At 44.9% G+C, this 21,941-nt stretch overlaps 1 protein-coding gene across 1 annotated transcript in view; it reads left to right on the top strand.

Moving 5' to 3' along the window:
* Positions 1 to 21,941, top strand: part of PRPF19 (pre-mRNA processing factor 19) — a 276,098-nt gene that overhangs the window by 150,216 nt on the left and 103,941 nt on the right. The window contains exon 9 of the mRNA XM_044296948.1: positions 20,622 to 20,697. Coding sequence (XP_044152883.1) covers positions 20,622 to 20,697 — 76 coding nt within the window. The remainder of the gene's footprint in view (positions 1 to 20,621; positions 20,698 to 21,941) is intronic.

Raw genomic sequence — 21,941 nt, forward strand, 5'->3', positions numbered from 1 at the left:
ATGTAGGATATAGCAAAAAAATAACCACACTATTGAGGGTTAAATGGACTTGGTGGCAGCTTGTGCTGGCGCACCACAAGACACAAAATGGCCGCCGATCACCCCAGAAAAAAGTGACATAAAAACGCTCCGGGCAGCCTAAAAACAGTGAGCAATTAAATAGCAGCAGTTCAATGATCCACAGCTGTAGATCGATCACTGAATTAAGTGTTTTTGCGTGGTTAATCACTGCCTAATCTCACCCTAACAGCAGCTGCAACCTCTCCCTACACTGATCAGAGCAGAGTGACGTGCGGCGCTAGGTGACTCCAGCTTAAATAGAGGCTGGGTCACATGGTGCTCTGGCCAATCACAGCCATGCCAATAGTAGGCATTGCTGTGATGGCCTCTTAGGGCAAGTAGTATGACGCTTGTTGATTGGCTGCTTTGCAGCCTTTCAAAAAGCGCCAAGAAAGCGACGAACACGGAACCCGGACTTTTACGAAAATGTTCGGGTCCGTGTCACGGACACCCCAAAATTCGGTACGAACCCGAACTATACAGTTCGGGTTCGCTCATCCCTAGTAATAATAATTTTATTACTATAGGGTGTATATATAATGTGTAATAATAATGATTGACAAATAGTAGAAGTGGGTAAATTATCTATAGTATTAATATGTAAATCATGTTAAAATTTTTGTAATGTATCAAGCCAAAAATCATGACTTGTACACATTCTAATTAAATCAAGTAGCGAATCCATTCTATATCTTGCACACATAATTGAGCATAATAATGAAGTAAAAAATTTAATTCATGTTATCTTATGGTTAATCATGTTTTTTCCTTTATTGAATATGTCCATCTACAAATAAGCATATACAGAGCAGGAATCATTAAATTAATGTGGCTCAATAAAGAAAGTATGTTGGAAGTGGTATTGGGATTGTAAACTCAGTCTAGAGCAGTGCAATTATTGTGGAGTGATAGTCCGGAAACATGCTCAGTAACAATCACAGTGTGAGAAACAGATTAAGTTCCCTGACATGCCCAGAGTGAAATCCTTAAGGGTAAGAAGTTTTAGTCCGGTGACATGCGCAGGACTAGGTAAGATAATGCGAGATTTGGGAGGATAGTAGGTGATGCGTGGAGATTCCTAAGGGTGGAGCGTCTGATGCACCTGGCCCAGTGGCTAAGCAGATGACCATTAAATGTAATGTAATGGATCTCATAATTGGTATAGATATGATGCAACTGTGGGAGTCTATAAATACATGCCACGCCCACCAACGCATAGACTGTCCGATCCCCTAAAGACACCAGGGGTTTAGCCTATTGATATCAAGTGTATTCAGCATAATAGAGTATATTCAGCAATAAGTGTATTCAGCCTAACACAAGTGTATTCAGCATAAGAATAGGGGGAAGTCTGGAGCCAGCGCGCAGCCTCCAGCCCCTTATTGAATTACAGTCCAGATAGTAAACGGAGTATAAATTGATCCATTAACAAAAAATAGGCAACACAACTGGTAGTTTTTAAATGGGTATATTTAATGGTCAGTAATAATGATTCAGCTGTAATAAAAGTGAAGTTTTATGGGAGAGAAATGCATATGTCAAGATAAGGCAAAAACTTAGGACTATAGGCAAATTATGTTTCACTTAACCCCATCACCTCTCAAGATAAAAAAATTACACCAGGCCAGTGGGAGGAAGACTAAAATTTCTTCTCCCAGTATGGTACCAGATAACATAAAACCTTTTGGACTCTTCAAATCCTACAAGAAGGCTACAGAATATAATTTTTGTCAGTTCCTCAGCAAAAATATGTGCTGACTTGGTACGGGTAATATACAACTCAAAGAAACCTGATAGACATTACAAAATTAAAAAAATCTCGGTGCGGTGATTGAGATCCCAAAACATCAGGAAGGCAAGGGGTATTATGCTACTTTCACACTAGCGTTCGGGGCTCCGCTTGGGAGTTCAGTTCAAAGGCTCTCACAAGCGGCCCCGAACGCTTCCATCCAGCCCTAATGCATTCTGAGTGTATGCGGATCCGCTCAGAATGCATCATTCTGGCAGCGTTTGGCCTCCGCTCCGCTCAGCAGGCGGACACCTGAACGCTGCTTGCAGCGTTCGGGTGTCCGCCTGGCTGTGCGGAGGCAAACGGATCCATCCAGACTTGCAATGTAAGTCAATGGGGACGGATCCGTTTGAATATGATATGACACACTATGGCTCAATTTTCAAACGGATCCGTCCCCCATTGACTTTCAATGTAAAGTCTGGACGGATCCGTCTGAGGCTACTTTGACACTTAGAATTTTTTTTACAATATAATGCAGACAGATCCGTTCTGAATGGATCCACAGTCTGCATTATATGAGCGGATCCGTCTCAGACGGATCCGCTCTGAACTCAAGTGTGTAAGTAGCTTTACTCAAGACTGTTTCTTGTTAGACAACCGGAGGGTTTGTTCAGAACCATAATACATTTGTAACCTCTGAACAGATCAATAAAATTTTGGCGCTTCAAGATGGAGACTGAGAGAGACCACACCTCTAATTCCTCCAGGAGAGGTAATGTGCACCCTAGACCTGAAGGATGCATATTACCATGTGCTAATTCACCCAGATCACCAGAAATACTTAAGATTTGTGATATGGGAAGAAGGCGTAGTGAATAATTATCAATTCTAATGTCTTCCATTCAGAATATCACCGGCTCCTCGGGCATTCACAAAATTAAGAGATCGTGGCTTTTCTCAGGATGAGAAAAGTATCTGGACGACTTTCTTCTAATCGCAGACTCGGTGCATATGTTAATCGATCATACTCGGACTTTGATCTCTCTCCTGCAGGACCTAGGTTGGATCCTAAATTGGGAAAAATTAGACCTGACACCCGATACAGAAACATTTTCTTAGGAACTGTACTAGACTAGAGATTGCAAAAATCCTTCTGGAGAAAAGACAGCAAGATACCCCACTTCAGAGTCTTTCCAACAGGTTTTCTCTTGGGCAGAGGGAAAAATCCTATCAATTTCAGTGGTTCACCTAGAAGGGTCAAAAAAACAATCAGATTTCCTCAGCAGCCATTACCTAGACCCAAGCGAGTGGTCGCTAAACAAACAGGTTTTCCGGGATTTGACAGCGAAGTGGGGATATTCCGAAATAGAGCTTTTTGCCACACGGAAAAATGCTCAAATTCTTTCTTCTGCCAGAATCCAGCAGACCACCCGACTGCGGTTGATGCCTTTGTTCCAGAGATGGAATATGAAGCTGGCTTATGCTTTTCCCTCTAATTCCATCTTTTCTCAGAAAGATCAGGATGGGGTCATCAAAAAATGTATTTTTTTTTTTTTTTTTTTTTTTTAATAGCCCCGTTCTGGACAAAACGAGTGGTTTCCTGTCCTGACCTCTTTGGCCTTGGAAGATCCGATAACTCTTCCCCCTGAGACCAGATCTGTGTTCTCGGGGTCCAATTTGGAACCCGGAAATAAGCAGGCTAAAGTTTAACAGCGTGGCTTCAGAAAAATTACAGGGAATAGGCCATAAACAAGTAACCACTGCCATCTATAACAAAATTTGGAAGAGATTCTGCTCATGGATAGCGTTGAGAAATCCGCTGCTAGTCTTCCTAGTGGCGATTACATCGGCCCGTAGGTTAGGTGAAATTTAAGCTTTAACCACCCGAGAACCTTGCGTTCGAATTTGAGAGGACAGGGACATCCTTAGACTAGATCCAACCTTCTTACCAAAGGTAGTTTCTATGATCCATCTAAATCAGGAAATTATACTGCCTACCTTTTTGTGCAGATCCCAAACATAGTGAAAAAAAGCTTCCACTTATTAAATGTCAGGGGTTCTCTTCTGATCTATTTAGAAGCGTACAGTGGATTTAGACAGGACTCTAATCTGTTCATACAATCTTCTGGCCGAAACAAGGGCAAGAAAACTTCAAAGACCATGTTAGCCAGGTGGATAAAATGGTCAATTAGGGACTCCTACCAGATGATTATTCTACTATTTTGTTTAAGGGGTTACTGTTAAATATCCATTATTGGATATCTTAATTTGGATCCATAATTTAGAAAACACTGGTGTGTGTGGGGTGGGGGAAACTTTTAATCTGTTTCCTGTCCCAATAGTGGGCAGAGAGACATCCTTCATGTGGTGCTGTCATGTCGGATTTCTGGAAATACAATTACCGGTAAGGCTACTTTCACATTCGCGTTTGGTGCGGATCAGTCATGAATCTGCACAGACGGATCTGTTCAGATAATGCAAACGTCTGCATCCGTTCAAAACGGATCAGTTTGTATTATCTTTAACATAGCCAAGACGGATCCGTTTTGAGCACAATTGAAAGTCAATGGAGGACGGATCAGTTTTCTATTGTCATGGAAAACAGATCCGTCCCCTTTGACTTACATTGTGTGTCAGAATAGATCCGTTTTGGCTCCATTTGTCAGACGGGCAAGCAGCGTTTTGGTGTCTGCTTCCAAAGTGGAATGGAGATGGAACGGAGGCAAACTGATGCATTCTGAGCAGATCCTTTCCCATTAAGAAAGATGCAAACTAATCTGTTTTGGATCGCTTGTGAGAGCCCTGAACAGTTCTCAAGCGGAAAGCCAAAACGCCAGTGTGAAAGTAGCCTAAGACTAATTTTCTTTTACCTAAACCCATGACAGCACCATAGAGAGATGGATCCACCCCCACAATTGGACAGGAATCTACAGAGCAATCAAAAAGTGAACACCCACCTCCTCCCTCAGTGTGGTTTCCTGTTCTGTGGACAGAGGAGTCTGGAGCATGCAGCCTCCGGAGCTGTGAAACAAGGAGCACCTTATGATGGATTGAATTTAAAGGGAATCGGTCACCTGGATTTTGGGTATAGAGCTGAGGACATGGGTTGCTAGATGGCCACTGGCATATCTGCAATACCCAGTCCCCATAGCGCTCTGTGCTTTTATTGTGTAAAAAAAACGATTTGATACATATGCAAATTAACATGAGATGAATCAGAGCTTAAAAATGACTCTATTCTGGTCACGCAAGGAAGATATGACTGTTAATTTGCATAAAAGGCGGGAAGTGCAAAAATGCATAATTGAATTTGTCTCCAAATTAAATAAAGTGTAATTTATATGTTTAGGGTAACAATGAACATTTTGAAACACTCAGTGAGGGTAGCATAGTAGAGGTGACGGGTTCCCTTTAAGTTACCGTTTTTTTTTTTTTTGTTTTTTTTTTTGGGGGGGGGGGGGCAGTGCGTCTTATGTGGCAAATACTTCAGTTTGTATACCGCCGACAGCATGCTGCGCAGCGCGGTGGCGGGTTTATTAGTAGGCATGGATGAGGGAGGAGGGGTCGGCATCCAGCTCTGTAACTACAGCGGGCCCGGTGCAGTTACTGTATTCTGCTACACCGGGGTCCGCTCACTGTAGGAATCCTAACTGCAGGCAATGCTAACAGTAGTCTTTTATGCAGCCTGTACTTACGATACTAACTTTCCGGCAGGCAGGAGGCTGAGCTGGCGGGCGTGCGCTGAAAACGTAACTCACTGTCACGCGCCGGCTCCGCCCACTTTATGACTGAAGAAGGGAGAGCCGGCGCGTGACAGTGAGTTACGTTTTCAGCGCCCGCCCGCCAGCTCAGCCTCCTGTCTGCTGCCTGCCGGAAAGTTAGTATCGTAAGTACAGGCTGCATAAAAGACTACTGTTACGGTACCTTAATCAGCATACAGCATTGTCTGCTGTTAGGATTCCAACAGTGAGCGGGCCCGGTGTAGCAGAATACAGTGACTGCACCGGGCCCGCTGTAATTACAGAGCTAGATGCCGGCCCTTCCTCCCTATTGGGGGTCATTCTATGGATAGCACTGTTATGGGGATTTGTGGATGGCACTGTTTTGGGGGTCTGTGGATGACACATAGCGTAAAATGCTATTTATGTGTCATCAACAGATCCCCCCCCAAAACAGTGCCACCCACAGTGCCCCCATAACGGTGCCACCCACAGTGCCCCCATAACGGTGCCACCCACAGTGCCCCCATAACGGTGCCACCCACAGTGCCCCCATAGCGGTGCCACCCACAGTGCCCCCATAGCGGTGCCACCCACAGTGCCCCCATAGCGGTGCCACCCACAGTGCCCCCATAGCGGTGCCACCCACAGTGCCCCCATAGCGGTGCCACCCACAGTGCCCCCATAGCGGTGCCACCCACAGTGCCCCCATAGCGGTGCCACCCACAGTGCCCCCATAGCGGTGCCACCCACAGTGCCCCCATAGCGGTGCCACCCACAGTGCCCCCATAGCGGTGCCACCCACAGTGCCCCCCTATCGGTGCCACCCACAGTGCCCCCATAGCGGTGCCACCCACAGTGCCCCCATAGCGGTGCCACCCACAGTGCCCCCATAGCGGTGCCCCCATAACGGTGCCCCCATAACGGTGCCCCCATAACGGTGCCCCCATAACGGTGCCCCCATAACGGTGCCCCCATAACAGTGCCATCCACGGACCCCCCCCTTCCCCCCATAACAGTGCCATCCACGGACCCCCTTCCCCCCATAACAGTGCCATCCACGGACCCCCTTCCCCCCATAACAGTGCCATCCATGGACCCCCATGGTTGGTATGAATCTGTTTGACCTAATTCTGATTGATGCGTTTGAATCTTTGATATTCTGTGGCTTTAGGGCCTGGTCGACAGCCTTTAGGCTTTGGTGGGCCTGGTCGACGGCCTCTAGGCTTTGGTGGGCCTGGTCGACGGCCTCTAGGCTTTGGTGGGCCTGGTCGACGGCCTCTAGGCTTTGGTGGGCCTGGTCGACGGCCTCTAGGCTTTGGTGGGCCTGGTCGACGGCCTCTAGGCTTTGGTGGGCCTGGTCGACGGCCTCTAGGCTTTGGTGGGCCTGGTCGACGGCCTCTAGGCTTTGGTGGGCCTGGTCGACGGCCTCTAGGCTTTGGTGGGCCTGGTCGACGGCCTCTAGGCTTTGGTGGGCCTGGTCGACGGCCTCTAGGCTTTGGTGGGCCTGGTCGACGGCCTCTAGGCTTTGGTGGGCCTGGTCGACGGCCTCTAGGCTTTGGTGGGCCTGGTCGACAGCCTCTAGGCTTTGGTGGGCCTGGTTTTACGATGCCTGTCTGGCCGGCAGCTCCAGCAGCAGTATCTGGATGACTGTACTTGGCTCTGAGTGGGTGTCTACCTTGGTGGCTATGCCTGGGTGACAATTTGTAGTTTAAAGGGGTTTTCCAGGATTGAAAAACATGGCTGAACTCTTTCAAAAACAGTGGCACCCTTTGTGCACAGGTTGTCTGTTATTTTTTTTTTCCCCTCTCCTCCATTTAGATTCCATGGGGCAGAGTTGCAATTCTGAACACAACCTGTGGACAGGCATGATCCTGTTTTTGGAAGAAAGCAACCATGGTTTTCTAAACCTGGGCAACCGCTTTAATGGTCTACAATAAGCATAGCACACCAACAAAGCCCTAAAATGCTCCTGAGGAAGAGTGAGAAGATGGGTGGACAATATTGTTTGGATGGCCTACAGCAGTGTTAACCAACCTTTGACACTCCATGCTTGGCTGTTCACTCCCACAGAAGTGAATAAAGCATTCTGGGAGTTGTAGTTTCTGAACAGCTGGAGTGCCGTAGGTTGCTGATCCCTGACCTACAGTAAGTAAGGTGTTCCAGCAAGGCCCTATAAGCCTTCTTGTTGGGAAGTAAAGATATGGGCTGGACAATATTGTTTGGATGGCCACAGGACATATGATGTATCAACAAAGCCCTATATGGCTCCTGGTTGGGAGTAAGAAGATGGGCTGGATCATTTAGTCTGGATGGCCTACAGGAGGTATGGCTCACTAGCAAAATCCTATAAATACTTACCGCCGATCTAGAACTTCCTAGAGAGGCCTTGAGGGTCGGCGGTTGTCTGCTGGGGTCCTTAGTGCATTCCTTTTCTGGTGATGGGGACCCTAGGAGATCTGACGGGTCCAGGGGGGCTTTTTGGACCTCTTGCGGCAGATCCATGAGCTTCTCTAGGGGATGGATGCCACGGTAGGATTCCATCATGATTGCCAGATTTAGTGGAAATTTGGAGATTTTGCCTTCTGACATTCTTCTGGTAAATGTAACACAGGACCTTGCAATATAATCTGCACCAAAGGAATCGTTTTTCAGCAATCCTTATTCAGTTTTGATCATTTTGTGTGAAGATAATTCCTTCTCTAAAGATGTTTTGTTAAATCTGTTATTTTTATAAACTCTTGATGAGAAACCCATGAGATTTCTTTTATAAGATTATGCTGGGTTTAAAGTATAATGTATAGTATTGAAATTCCCTAGATTTTAAGATGTTTATTGATTTGACTTTTAGTTCAGACCTCTTGTTAGTCTTTGGGTTCCCTATGCTTCCTTCTGGGTCTTCTCAGCTTAGATTACTTTTCAAGCACGGTCCCTCCCGAAGGGTGTTTTATATCTCTATTTGGTCTCTCTATGGTGCTGCCATGGGTGAAGGGAAAAATACTTACACTTACCGGTATTTGGTTTTTAGAGAACCCGTGACAGCACCCCTCTAATTCCCTCCCTGATGCTTATAGTTGATGAAATGATGAGTTGTTTGTCTTTCAAGTTAAAAAACAAGCAAACAAAAAGTACAAAGTTATAGGAATTCTATTCCTGAGGGAGGAAGTGGGTGTTCCCTTTTTGATTGCTGTGACGCTTCCTGTCCAATTGTGGGGACAGATCCATCTCTCTATGGTGCGGTCATGGGTTCTGTAAAATCCAATTACCGGTAAGAGTAGTTATCATTTTCTCCTGCTCCAGGGCTTCCCTCTGTTTGGCGTGCAAATGCTGGAACTGGTCGTGTTCATCCTGAACTACAGGATAAACTGGGTGCTGTGATATAGTGATCTTCTGTGTGTTGTGTGTTTAAGGCCTCTCTCACATGGGTGAGATTTCCGCGCGGGTGCAATGCATGAGGTGAACCCGCATGGACCCATTCATTTCTATGGGGCTGTGCACATGAGTGGTGGTTTTCACACATCACTTGTTCGTTGCGTGAAAATCGCAGCATCCTCTATTTTGTGCGTTTTTCATGCAATGCAGGCCCCATAGAAGTGAATGGGGCTGCGTGAAAATAGCAAGCATCCGCAAGCAAGTGCGGATGCGGTGCGATTTTTCACGCATGCTTGCTAGGAGGCTATCGGGATGGGGACTCGATCATTATTATTTTCCCTTTTAACATGGTTATAAGGGAAAATAATAGCATTCTTCAGAATGCTAAGTAAAATAGTGATGGGTTAAAAATAAAAATTTAACTCACCTCATCCACTTGTTCGCGCAGCCTGGCTTCTCTTCTGTCTGTCGTCTTTGGGGAAAAGGGACCTGTGGTGACGTCAATGCGCTCAGCACATGGTATGTCACATGATCTGGATCATGTGACGGACCATGTGATGAGTGCAGTGACGTCACCACAGGTCCTTTTCCTCAAAGAAGAGAAGTCTGGCTGCGTGAACGAGTGGATCAAGGGGAGTTAAAAAAAAGTTGTTTTTTTTTTTTTTTTTTTTTTTTTTTTTTTTTACCCCTCCATCACTATTTTACTTAGCATTCTGAATTAATACTGCTATTATTTAAAATAGCAATCTGCACAACACCTAACCCAAACCAGAAGTTCGGGTTTGGGTACCAAACATGCCGATTTTTCTCACGCACGTGCAAAACGCATTCAAATATTTTGCACTCGCGTGGAAAAATCGCTCATTTTCCCGCAACGCACCCACATCTTATCCAGCCCAAATCCGTGACGCCCTTGTGAAAGAGGCCTAAGGGGTGGAAAGGGCACTTTTGACATAACAGGTGTTTCACAGAAATTAATATGTAGTGGTTGGTGAAAAGTGGATATGTAAGCTATTCGGACTAAATCAGAGATATAAGCTGGTAAAAGTACAGGGTATGTTAAGGATGAAATGAATTTAATCTTCCATGGATGTGTGGTAGATTTTGGAGTGGTAAATGGTGTCTTTCCTTATCCCTCTTTTGGAACACACCCTGCATCTTTTTTGTGTCATTCCTGTGACAAACTCCCCTCTTTTGAGTTTGCCATGAGTCCTTGGAGAGGACTACTGGCCAGCCTCTTACCATGTGATTACGGTCCCATGTTGAATGTACCGGTTTTATGCAATAGCTGCATAGTTATACAAGTTCATGTATTTTGCTGTCTTTTGCTACCATGTGGCTAATGGAGTCTTGCCTCTGTCCTTGGGAGATAAGTGTATCACTTCTCAATTCTCCAGGACAAAAGACTGTATAGAACCTGTTTTGGGCAGAAAAGCCATGAGTACAGCCAGGCCAAAGAGACTTTTACTAACTTTTGAACCCCTAGTCTGATTCGTGCCATTTTTTTTATATGTTGTTCCCCTGAATGGATTGATTGTGAATATGTATTTGTATAAAGATTGTATGTCTATTTTTAAAGTTACAGCATGTGGGTAAAAACTGTGTTTTTCCTTCCTGTGATAATTAACCATTGTGTACCAGAATTATATCACAGACTATTGGTTAATGTATATTTGTTGTGGGGGTCTCCCTTGCATGGGAGCAGGGCATAAAAGAAAGTGTAGTTTTGAATGCCTGTGTGCTTCCAGTAAAGTCTTTTTCCAGCATTCAGCTTTGGCTCATATCGTGATACTAGCGATAATCGCGATTTATTGCTCTGTGGATTATTTGGCTGTGCTATTTCATGGGAAGAAGGGAATACTAGACGGTGACACAGATGACACCGTCACACTTCCCTTCCTTGCTGTCTGGGGGACTTGACCTGGAAAATGTTTCCCTGGTAAAACATGGGCACCATGACTCCCTGAAGTACTGGGACCCTCCCCGGCCCAGCTTTGAAAAATTAGGGCCTTGATTACCACCTCTTGGAACTGAAGGAAAGTTTCTATGTGGCCTGCAAATTGAAATAGCACGTTCACATTGTACATTGCCGTTTGTACGAGGTGCACTGACAGCTTTTTGTACTACACTTTCGTTTTTCGTGTGGCACTGTAGGGCTTCTGAACTTGATCTGAAAGATCAACCCCTCCCATGTGCCTGTTGTAATCAAGGATGCAAACTGGTTTGGGGACCGGAGCAGGGGAGCTGGTGTTACTGTGAATGGTGGTCATTAAAAGGACATCCCTTTTGTCCTTGTACTTAAAGGGATTCTGTCACTTCTTTCTACCCTATAGAGCTGCGGACATGCACGGCTTGATCGCCGCTAGCATGCCTGCAATATGCCTGTCCCATATCTGAGTGGTTTTATTTAGTGTAAAAAATTATTTTATATATGTAAATCAGCCTGGTAAGGATCCCAAGGGGCTGTACTAATCGTTCTGTAGCCCAGCCACGCCCCCCTTACTGACTTTGTGAGCAATGAGGAGATTCGTGGATACAGGCGGTGCTTGCTCCTTCACAGGGGGGCGTGGCTAGGCTCCAGAACTGTTAGTACAGCCCGTTGGGCTCCTTACCAGGCTGATTATTTTTTTTACACCCAATAAAACCACACAGAGCTATGGGACAGGTATATTACAGACATGCTAGCGGTGATCTAGCCGTGGCGGGCACTGCGGAAGTTACTGTTGAAGGGGTGGTTACTGTGGAGGTCACTGTTATGGGGGATACTGTTGATATCTTTTTACGACACATGAAATGAAATACCGTATTTTTCGCCGTATAAGACGCACCGGCGTATAAGACGCACCTAGGTTTTTGGGGAGGAAAATAAGAAAAAAAATATTTTTAACCAAAAGGTGTGCTGTGGGTTTGGTGGGCTTGGAACTAGGTGGTCTGTGGATGGCACTATTACTGGGGATCTGTGGATGACGGACACTGTTATGGGGGGATCTGTAGATGACGGACACTGTTATGGGGGGATCTGTAGATGACGGACACTGTTATGGGGGGATCTGTGGATGACTGACACTGTTATGGGGGGATCTGTGGATGACTGACACTGTTATGGGGGGATCTGTGGATGACGGACACTTATGGGGGGATCTGTGGATGACGGACACTTATGGGGGGATCTGTGGATGACGGACACTTATGAGGGGATCTGTGGATGACGGACACTGTTATGGGGGGAACTGTGGATGACGGACACTGTTATGTCGGAACTGTGGATGACGGACACTGTTATGGGGGATCTGTGGCTTTCACTGTTACAGGGGGATCTGTGGCTGGCACTGTTACAGGGGTCATCCACAGACCCTCCCAGCCCATAACTGTGTCATCCACAGATCCCCCGCCGCTCCAGTATACTAACATAATATGTCTTATTCAATTAATAGTTATTAAATATGCCTCTTTATTCCTAAAGTACCTTAAATCCTAAGTGCTTCAGTACAATGCCGGCAGGCCGGGCGGCCGGCGCGGCGCGTCACTCACTGACGTCACTTGCCTGCGCCGCCTGCTTCATTCATAAAGTAGGCGGCGCAGGCACGTGACATCAGGGAGTTACGCTGCCGCCCGCCCGGCCTGCATTGTACGGATGCGCTTAGGATTTAAGGTACTATTAGGCATAAAGGGGCATATTTAATAACCATTAATTTAATATGACATATTTTATTAGTACACCGGAGCGGCGGGGCGGGCCTTTAGTACAGTGACTGCACCGCCCCGCCGCTATTGCCGGCCCCAGCTCCTCCTCCCAGTCCCTCCCCGAGTCCCCGCTCGCTTTACATCGCTGCCAGCGATGTAAAACTGACTGCATTCGCCGTATAAGACGCAGGGGCATTTCTCCCCCATTTTGGGGGAAGAAAAAGTGCGTCTTATACGGCGAAAAATACGGTAGATAAAATATACCCGTGCGAAAAACCGGAGATAGATATAGTTATATATAGATATAGATAGATATATATATATATATATAGATATAGATAGATAGATATATATAGATATAGATATAGATATAGATAGATATATAGATATAGATAGATATATATATATATATATATATATATATATAGATATAGATGGATATATATAGATATAGAGTTTCTGTCTAGACGTTCTTTCTAGACCAATGACCGATCTTCACCAAATTTGGCATAGGTACATCAGGAGTTTGTGAAGATTGTAGACTGGGTCTCAGCTCCCAAAAAATGAGCCCCCCCACTGTCACTGTTATTAAATGGGCAGGCACTGTGGAGGTCAATGCTAAAGGGGCGGGCACTGTGGAGGTGAACAATGAATCTAGGTGTGCTGTCATTCACCCTTCTATGTATTGATAGGTAAAAGGGCCCTATGTCGCCCTACCTAAAAACACAGTCCCACAAACGGGCAATTCCCAAGCATTGCACCTCATGCACCACTCCAACATAACATGTTTAATCCCGTAAGTTGGGAATCTTTAGGGGGCAATAGGTGGCTGGTAGAAATGTAAGTGTTTAATGTTATATAACAGTGATGGCGAACCTTTTAGAGACCGAGTGCCCAAACTGCAACCTAAACCCACTTATTTATCACAAAGTGCCAACACGGCAATTTAACCATAATCTAACACCAATCTAGTGTATCTTCCATGTACTTTATCATTTAGCTATAATAACTGCCTACATTCAGTGCTCTGACTATAGCACGCCCTTCGCTGATAGATGGCAGGAAAAGTCTAAGGCTTATTGATACAACATAGACTTTTTCCAGAGGTGCGGGTGCCCACAGAGAGGGCTCCGAGTGCCGCCTCTGGCACCCGTGCCATAGGTTCGCCATCACTGTTATATAACATACCGCAGTATACCTTGACCGCCTCCGGACCGCCTAACGCAGGATCGTGGTCCGGAGGCGGCTGTCTCAGGCAGAGTCACGCATCTATGCGTCATTTCGCAAGACGTGAGATTACGCTCACAGTCGGCGCCGCGCCGCGCATGTGCATCGCGGGCCGGCAAAAGTTAGAGTATTTCATCATCATCCTGCCAGCCAATGATCGTGGCTGGCAGGCTGATGATTTTCAAAAAACCGAATCAGAAGCCATCTAACACCTTATATTTATAAATATAAGGTGTTAAATGGCTTCTCTGCTCCTCTGCTGGTCCTTTTCGTTGGTTGGTTCCAGCAGAGGAGCAGACATCACAGTGAGTACACACCAAACACCACACATAGCCCCAGATCACCACCCCCCCCCCCCCGCATCACCCCAATTAACCCCTTGATCGCCCCGTCAATCACCTAGTGAAAGGGAAAAAAGTGATCAGTGTAAACTGTCACTTTTTTTTTTTTTCACTGGTATTGACTGTTAGGTTTTAGGATAGTTTAGGCCCCTTGGTTAGGTAGTTAGCGATCGTTTAGCGCCCAGCCCACAGCACCGCAGTCACTGATTCGCTGAGTAGTGTATCGCTAATCAGCATTTGTACTTTTATAGTATCTGTAAGTGATCAAAACTGATCTATAATAGCATTAGTGTCACCTTAGTTCGCCCTCCACCCAAAACGCAGTGTTTGCCCCAATCAGGCCGGATCGATCACCAACGCCGCAGTGACATTATTATTATTTTTATCACTGCACAATCGCTTCACAAGCGCTGCGGCGATAAAAAAAAAATCAGTTTTGATATTTTTTATCAATCGCAGCGGCTTCCGGTACTTCGCTAGCCTCCTATTTGCAAGACAGGCTTGCTTTTTTTCTTGGGTAGTCTCAAGGAATACCCCCTAAATTTAGCTGACCAAATGGCAAATAAGCGGTATTCTTCTGAAGAGGCCTACAAGGCTTCTGACCAGGGCTGTGGAGTCGGTAGATAAATGCTCCGACTCCTCAGTTTTTTGTACTTCCGACTCCGACTCTCCGACGACTCTGTATTTAATATGCGAATGTATTTTATACATTCCTTGAAGGAAAGAAAGAAGTTCTTCTAAGCTCTTCTAGCACAGAGAGGTAGTTGGGCAGAAGCTGCTGCCTTCTCCTTTGTGTGCTGATCTGCTGAAGATAGGGCAGTGGGAGGATCTAGGAAGGGACATTTATTTTAAAACATGATTTCCCTAGAAGAATCCCATAGTCATGCTTAAAGTTTAAGATAACATTCTGAGTTTACACGTTTTATAGCCTTAGCTGAATGACAGCAGTTTTTCCAATGGTTTACAGCTTCAGTCTTGAACTATTGACCCTCCATTCCCTTCACTTATACAAGTGTCTCTAGTCCTGCAAAACACATATTTACTTAATCCCTTATCAGTGAGAGGCTAGGTAAACCATGGGCATTGTGTTCCCTGTAACATCAGAACACAACACAATGGAAAGTATATGTATTGCCACTCCTAATTGTGCATTGCGTGCCATATAGTGAAGCATATGAAAAGCATGCTTCTTCACATCACTGAACGCGTTTGTTTTGCGGTTACGTGAGGCACTGCATGCATTGACCTTTATTCTTACAGTAGAGAAGTCATTAATTATAACCGTTTATGAATTCGGACATTTAAACTTCCTTTTTTTTATTTTTTTTATTCCAATTTAAATTTAGTCTGAGTCGGTTCATTTTTTGCCGACTCCGACTCCAGGTACCCAAAATTGACTCCGACTCCACAGCCCTGCTTCTGACCCAGTCGGATGAGGAATGGGAACCCTCATCTGACGAATCCAGCGGGTCAGAATATGAACCTGTAGAAAGCAGTGGCAGTCTGACCCAAAGTTCGGACGAGGAGGTTGAGGTCCCTGATACCACAAGGCGTACCCGGCCCCGTTTTACTACACCACAGGTTGCGCAAGATCCGCTTTAAGGGCAGCAGAGTGGGGATGGCGCTGTCGGATTACGCGGTGAGGCATACACCAGCAGCGCAGCCCATCCTGAACCTAGTACCAGCACTGCCGTACAACATGGTGAAGTGGCGAGCACTAGAAGGGCAGTTGAAGCTGGTACGGTGGCACGTGCAGTAATTACCCCGTCGCAGCCACCGCACAGACAGGACCGTAGAGCCCCTGAGGTGCTGGCAAACCCTGATTGGCAGCCCCCAACTTCAGCCGCACCATTAGTTTCCCCTTTCACCGCCCAGTCTGGAGTTCGGGTTGAGACAGCTCAGATCGGTTCGGCATTGGGATTTTTTGAGCTGTTCTTGACTGCGGAGCTGTTGGACTTAGTTGTGGCAGAAATAAATCAATATGCCACTCAATTTATAGCCGCCAACCCGGGAAGCTATTATGCCCAGCCTTTCCAGTGGAAACCCGTCCAAGTTTCAGAATTTAAAAAATTTCTGGGCCTTCTCCTCAACATGGGTCTAACCAAAAAGCATGAATTGCGGTCATATTGGTCCACAAACCCAATTCATCACATGCCCATGTTCTCTGCTGCCATGTCCAGGGCACGATTTGAGGCCATCCTGCGTTTCCTGCACTTAGCGACAACAGCACCTCTCGTCCCAGAGGCCACCCAGCTTTTGACCGGCTCCACAAAATTCGGCCCCTCATAAATTCGGCCACACCAAATTTGCAGATTTGTATACCACTTAGCAAAACATCTGCGTAGACAAGTCCCTTATACATTTTACCGGGCGCCTTGGCTTCAAACAATACATCCCAAGCAAGCGTGCCCGGTATGGGGTCAAATTGTATAAGCTCTGTGAAAGGGCCACAGGCTATACCCGCAAATTTCTGATCTATGAGGGTAAAGATCAGACCCTGGAGCCGGTCGGTTGCCCTGACTACCTGGGGAGCAGTGGGAAGACAGTCTGGGACTTGGTGTCACCCTTATTTGGCAAGGGGTACCATATTTATGTGGACATTTTCTACACAAGTGTGCCCCTATTCAGGCATTTGTTCCTAGAACAGATTGGCTGCTGTGGCACCGCGCGACCTAGTCGCCGGGGCTTCCCCCAATGGCTCGTTACCACTAGAGATGAGCGAACTTCTTTTTTAAGTTCGGCGTCTAAAGTTCGGGTTCAGGTTAGCGGAGAATCCCGATATGGATCCGGATATGGATTCCGACTTCCGTTGTGGTCCGTGGTAGCGGAATCAATAATCGGCCATTATTGATTCCGCTACCACGGACCACAACGGAAGTCGGAATCCATATCCGGATCCATATCGGGATTCTCCGCTAACCTGAACCCGAACTTTAGACGCCGAACTTAAAAAAGAAGTTCGCTCATCTCTAGTTACCACCCGTCTTGCAAGGGGGGAGAGGGCTGCTTTGTGTAACCAAGAACTGCTCCCGGTGAAATGGAGCGACAAGCGTGACGTTTACATGCTTTCCTCCATTCACGCAGACACAACAATACAAATAGAACGAGCAACCAGTGTCATTGAAAAGCCCCTCTCGGTCCACGACTATAATTCGCTCATGGGAGGAGTGGACTTCAATGACCAGATGTTGGCTCCTTATTTAGTTTCCCGGCGCACCAGACGCTGGTATAAGAAGGTGTCTGTATATTTGATTCAATTGGCTGTATATAATAGTTTTGTTCTCTAGAGTAAGGCTGGGAGAACAGGATCCTTCTTCAAATTTCAGGAAGAGATCATCGAGAACCTCCTGTATCCAGGAGGTTCCGTGGCCCCATCTACCAGAGTAGTGAGCCGTCTACACGAGCGACATTTCCCCAGTGTCGTTGCTGGTACGTCAACCCAACCGTCACCCCGAAAAATATGTTGTGTCTGTAGCAGGAGTGGAATAAGGCGTGACACCCGCTATTTCTGTCCTGACTGCCCTGACCACCTTGCCCTATGCTTTGGGGAGTGTTTCCGGAAGTACCACACACAGGTACACTTAGCATAGGGATTGTGTTACACAGGACATGCACACATGGCTATTTGGGCCCTTTCACTCACAGCTGCTGCAAACCTCTCCTTTCACCTGGGACAAAGTGCATAATGTACTTCGCCACATCTTTGGGCGATTTGCGCTTTGCACATTGTCCCATGGGGAAGGAGAGGTTTGTCCTATAAAGGTTAAAAAATAAAAATAAAATATATATATATATCACCGATAAGCAAAAAAGTTAACTTTCTGTTCAAAAATTTTAATAAAGTTTATATGTTCTGTTCAAATGTTATTATAAAGTTAATAAATTTATTTCTTTGCGGCCTGTTTTTTTTTACCTTCCAGGTGGACCAACAGATCGACTAGCTGCAGCACTGATGTGCATTCTGACAGAAGCATTGCGCTGCCGTCAGATTACACAAAAGTTGGTGTATGCGGCGCTGCAAGAAGAGATTTCTCCTCTGCAGTAAAAGATAAGTTTGCCGAGGCATATGAGCTGAGGGGACGGCGGTGTTCATATGCTTTGGCAAACTCTTTGTATATAAAAAATCCCGGCACTGATTTATTCATCTACATCGACTGATGTGAATGGAGAAATCGGGTTTGCCAGGGCATACGAGCTAAGTGGTTTTGGATGTTGGGCGGAGCTCCTATGTCCTGGCAGACGTCTTTCCCCTCCTTTTTTTTGGCAGAGATTTTTTCATCCACATTGATCGATGCAAATGAAGAAATCTGTGCTGTTCATTTTTTCTTTCTACCCAGAGGCCGAACAGAAAAAAATATCTCATTACCCGTATGCTCAATATAAGGAGAATAGCAGAAACTCCTAATGCTGGCCATACATGTAATGATTGCGGAGACCCTCAAATGCCAGGGCAGTACAAACACCCCACAAATGACCCCATTTTGGAAAGAAGACACCCCAAGGTATTCGCTGAGGGGCATTGAAAGAATGAGATTTTTGTCCCAAGTTAGCGAAAAGGGAGACTCTCTGAGGAAAAAAAAATCAATTTCCGCTAACTTGTGCCAAAAATAAAAAAATAATTCTATAAACTTGCCATGCCCCTCATTGAATACCTTGGGGTGTCTTCTTTCCAAAATGGGGTCACATGTGGGGTATTTATACTGCCCTGGCATTTTAGGGGCCCAAAAGCGTGACAAGTATGGGATCCAAATGTCTAAAAATGCCCCCCTAAAAGGAATTTGGGCCCCTTTGCGCATCTAGGCTGCAATAAAGTGTCATACATGTGGTATCACCGTACTCAGCATGGGTGCGATAAATATCTTGGTCAAATGCCAACTTTGTATAAAAAAATGGGAAAAGTTGTCTTTTGCCGAGATATTTCTCTCACCCAGCATGGGTATATGTAAAAAGACACCCCAAAACACATTGCCCTACTTCTTCTGAGTACGGCGATACCAGATGTGTGACACTTTTTTGCAGCCTAGGTGGGCAAAGGGGCCCACATTCCAAAGAGCACCTTTAGGATTTCACAGGGTATCTTTTACACATTTTGATTTCAAACTACTTCTCACACATTAGGGCCCCTAAAATGCCAGGGCAGTATAACTACCCCACAAGTGACCCCATGGAAAGAAGACACCCCAAGGTATTCCGTGAGGGGCATAGTAAGTTCATGGAAGTTTTATTGTTTTTTGTCACAAGTTAGTGGAATACGAGACTTTGTAATGAAGAAAAAAAATAAAAAATGTTCCGCTAACTTGTGACAAAAAATAAAAAGTTCTATGAACTCACTATGCCCATCAGCGAATACCTTAGGGTGTCTACTTTCCGAAATGGGGTCATTTGGGTTTTTTCTACTGTCTGGGCACTGTAGAACCTCAGGGAACATGACAGGTGCTCAGAAAGTCAGAGCTGCTTCAAAAAGCGGAAATTCACATTTTTGTACCATAGTTTTGTAAACGCTATAACTTTTACCCAAACCATTATTTTTTTACCCAAACATTTTTTTTTCAAAGACATGTAGAACAATAAATTTAGAGAAAATGTATATAGAATTGTTTTGTGTGTTTTTTTTTTTTTTTTTTTTTTACAACTGAAAGTGAAAAATGTCTTTAAAAAAAAAAAATTGGGTAAATTTCGATTAATAACAAAAAAAGTAAAAATGTCAGCAGCAATGAAATACCACCAAATGAAAGCTCTATTAATGAGAAGAAAAGGAGGTAAAATTCATTTGGGTGGTAAGTTGCATGACCAAGCAATAAACGGTGAAAGTGTAGTGCAGAATTGTAAAAAGTGGTCTGGTCATTAAGGGGGTTTAAGCTAGGGGGGCTGAGGTTAATTTAGGACTATTCTTGGCCAATAACTATGTAGTAACCCCTCTCGTGATACATGAGGTCCTAAATACAACCTTTGGCCAATGGGCCTAGGTTCATGGGATAAACAGTATTCCCTCACCAATAGCAGTGACACTGCCACATGGGACTCTGCGTTCTTCCAGATGTCATCATCTCCCTAAGCAGCTGGCCTGGTCAGTAATCCCCACCCTGTGTCTGACATGGAACATCAGGATGAATGTCATTCACTGTGAACCAGTGACCTGCAAGGAGGGTAGGCTTATACTGTGGCTGTGAAAACAGCATCTCTACTGATAGGTAACACATGCGGAGAGAAGAGAGCTGATAATGTACCTGCAGTTCTACATATATATAGGCTTGATGGCTCAGAATAATAAAACTTTACACCTAGTACAGCTTGGTATTGCTGGATATGATGCTACAAAGGGATCTGGTTATATTCATTTAGATTTTACGATAACGCATTCAGATGTTACAATATGTCACATGGTATCATTTGGATGAGCCATACTGATTTCTTGTATAATCAGGTTATATATAATGCAATTATTTTTTTCTTCCATATATGAGAAACCTATTTTTGTGTTTGCAGGGCTTACATAGTGCAAGTGTTCCTGGCATCTTGGCTTTGGATTTGTGTCCAACAGACACCAACAAAACCCTTACAGGTGAGCAAACCATACTTTTAAAGTCATTTTGCAAGTTATCCCCTGTCCACACGATCCACTGCTTATCAAAATGGGGGAACAGGGCCTCCTTTCTAGGGATCGTGGGTTTCCCAGTTGTCGGAGAGAAGCTCTGGCTGGTTCTGGACCATCCCTACTTACTTTATTAGTTTTTTAGCACACAATAGAGGAAAGTAGACATTTAGGGGGTCATTTATTAAGACTAGCGTTTTAGACGCTGGTCTTAACAAACCCCTATACCTGGCGCCGGCCTCTTCATATATTCGACAGTTCCACCGCCGATTCTATCATGCTGTCTAATTACGATCTGCCGCCGTCAACCCACTGTACAGCATGGGGATGAACAATGGCATAGAGATCGCTCATCCCCATGCTGCAGGGGAGATTGCTGCATGTAATATTCACTCTCTCTTCCACTAGCGAGCAGGCAATTGCTGGGAAGAAAGGAACACTTCCCACCCTACAATCTTCTGCCTGATAGGGGTGCCTAATACATTCTTTAGCACAGTCTCGTGTATAAAATCTTAATACATCCTGTCATGAAACAGCGGGTGTGAACCCACTGTGCCACTTGTCCTACCTCCTTTAACCCCATAAGGACTCAGCCCTATCTCACCTTAAGGACTATCTGACCAGTGTCCCTTTAAGTGCTGATAACTTTAAAACGCTTTGACTTATCCAGGCCATTTTTTCATCACATATTGTACTTCATGGCACTGGTAAAATGAAGTAAAAAAATAATCATTTTTATTTATTAAAAAATACCAAATTTACCCAAAATTTGTAAAAAAAAAATAAAAAATTAGCAAAATTGCAAAATTTCCAAGTTATATTTCTCTACTTTTATAATACATAGTTATACATCCAAAAATAGTTACTACTTTACGTTCCCCATATGTCTACTTCATGTTTGGATCATTTTGGAAATTATATTTTATTTTTTTGGGGATGTTACAAGGCTTAGAAATTTAGAAGCAAATCTTAAAATTTTTCAGAAATTTTCAATAAACCATTTTTAGGGACCAGTTCAGGTCTAAAGTCACTTTGCAAGGCTTACATAATAGAAACCACCCAAAAATGACCCCATTCTAGAAACTACACCCCTCAAGGTATTCAAAACTGATTTTACAAACTTTGTTAACCCTTTAGGTGTTCCACAAGAAATAATGGAAAATAGAGATACAATTTCATTTTTCTGGCAGATTTTCCATTTTAATATTTTTTTT

Source organism: Bufo gargarizans, chromosome 6 (assembly GCF_014858855.1).
Source record: "Bufo gargarizans isolate SCDJY-AF-19 chromosome 6, ASM1485885v1, whole genome shotgun sequence".
NCBI classification, from domain to species: domain Eukaryota; kingdom Metazoa; phylum Chordata; class Amphibia; order Anura; family Bufonidae; genus Bufo; species Bufo gargarizans.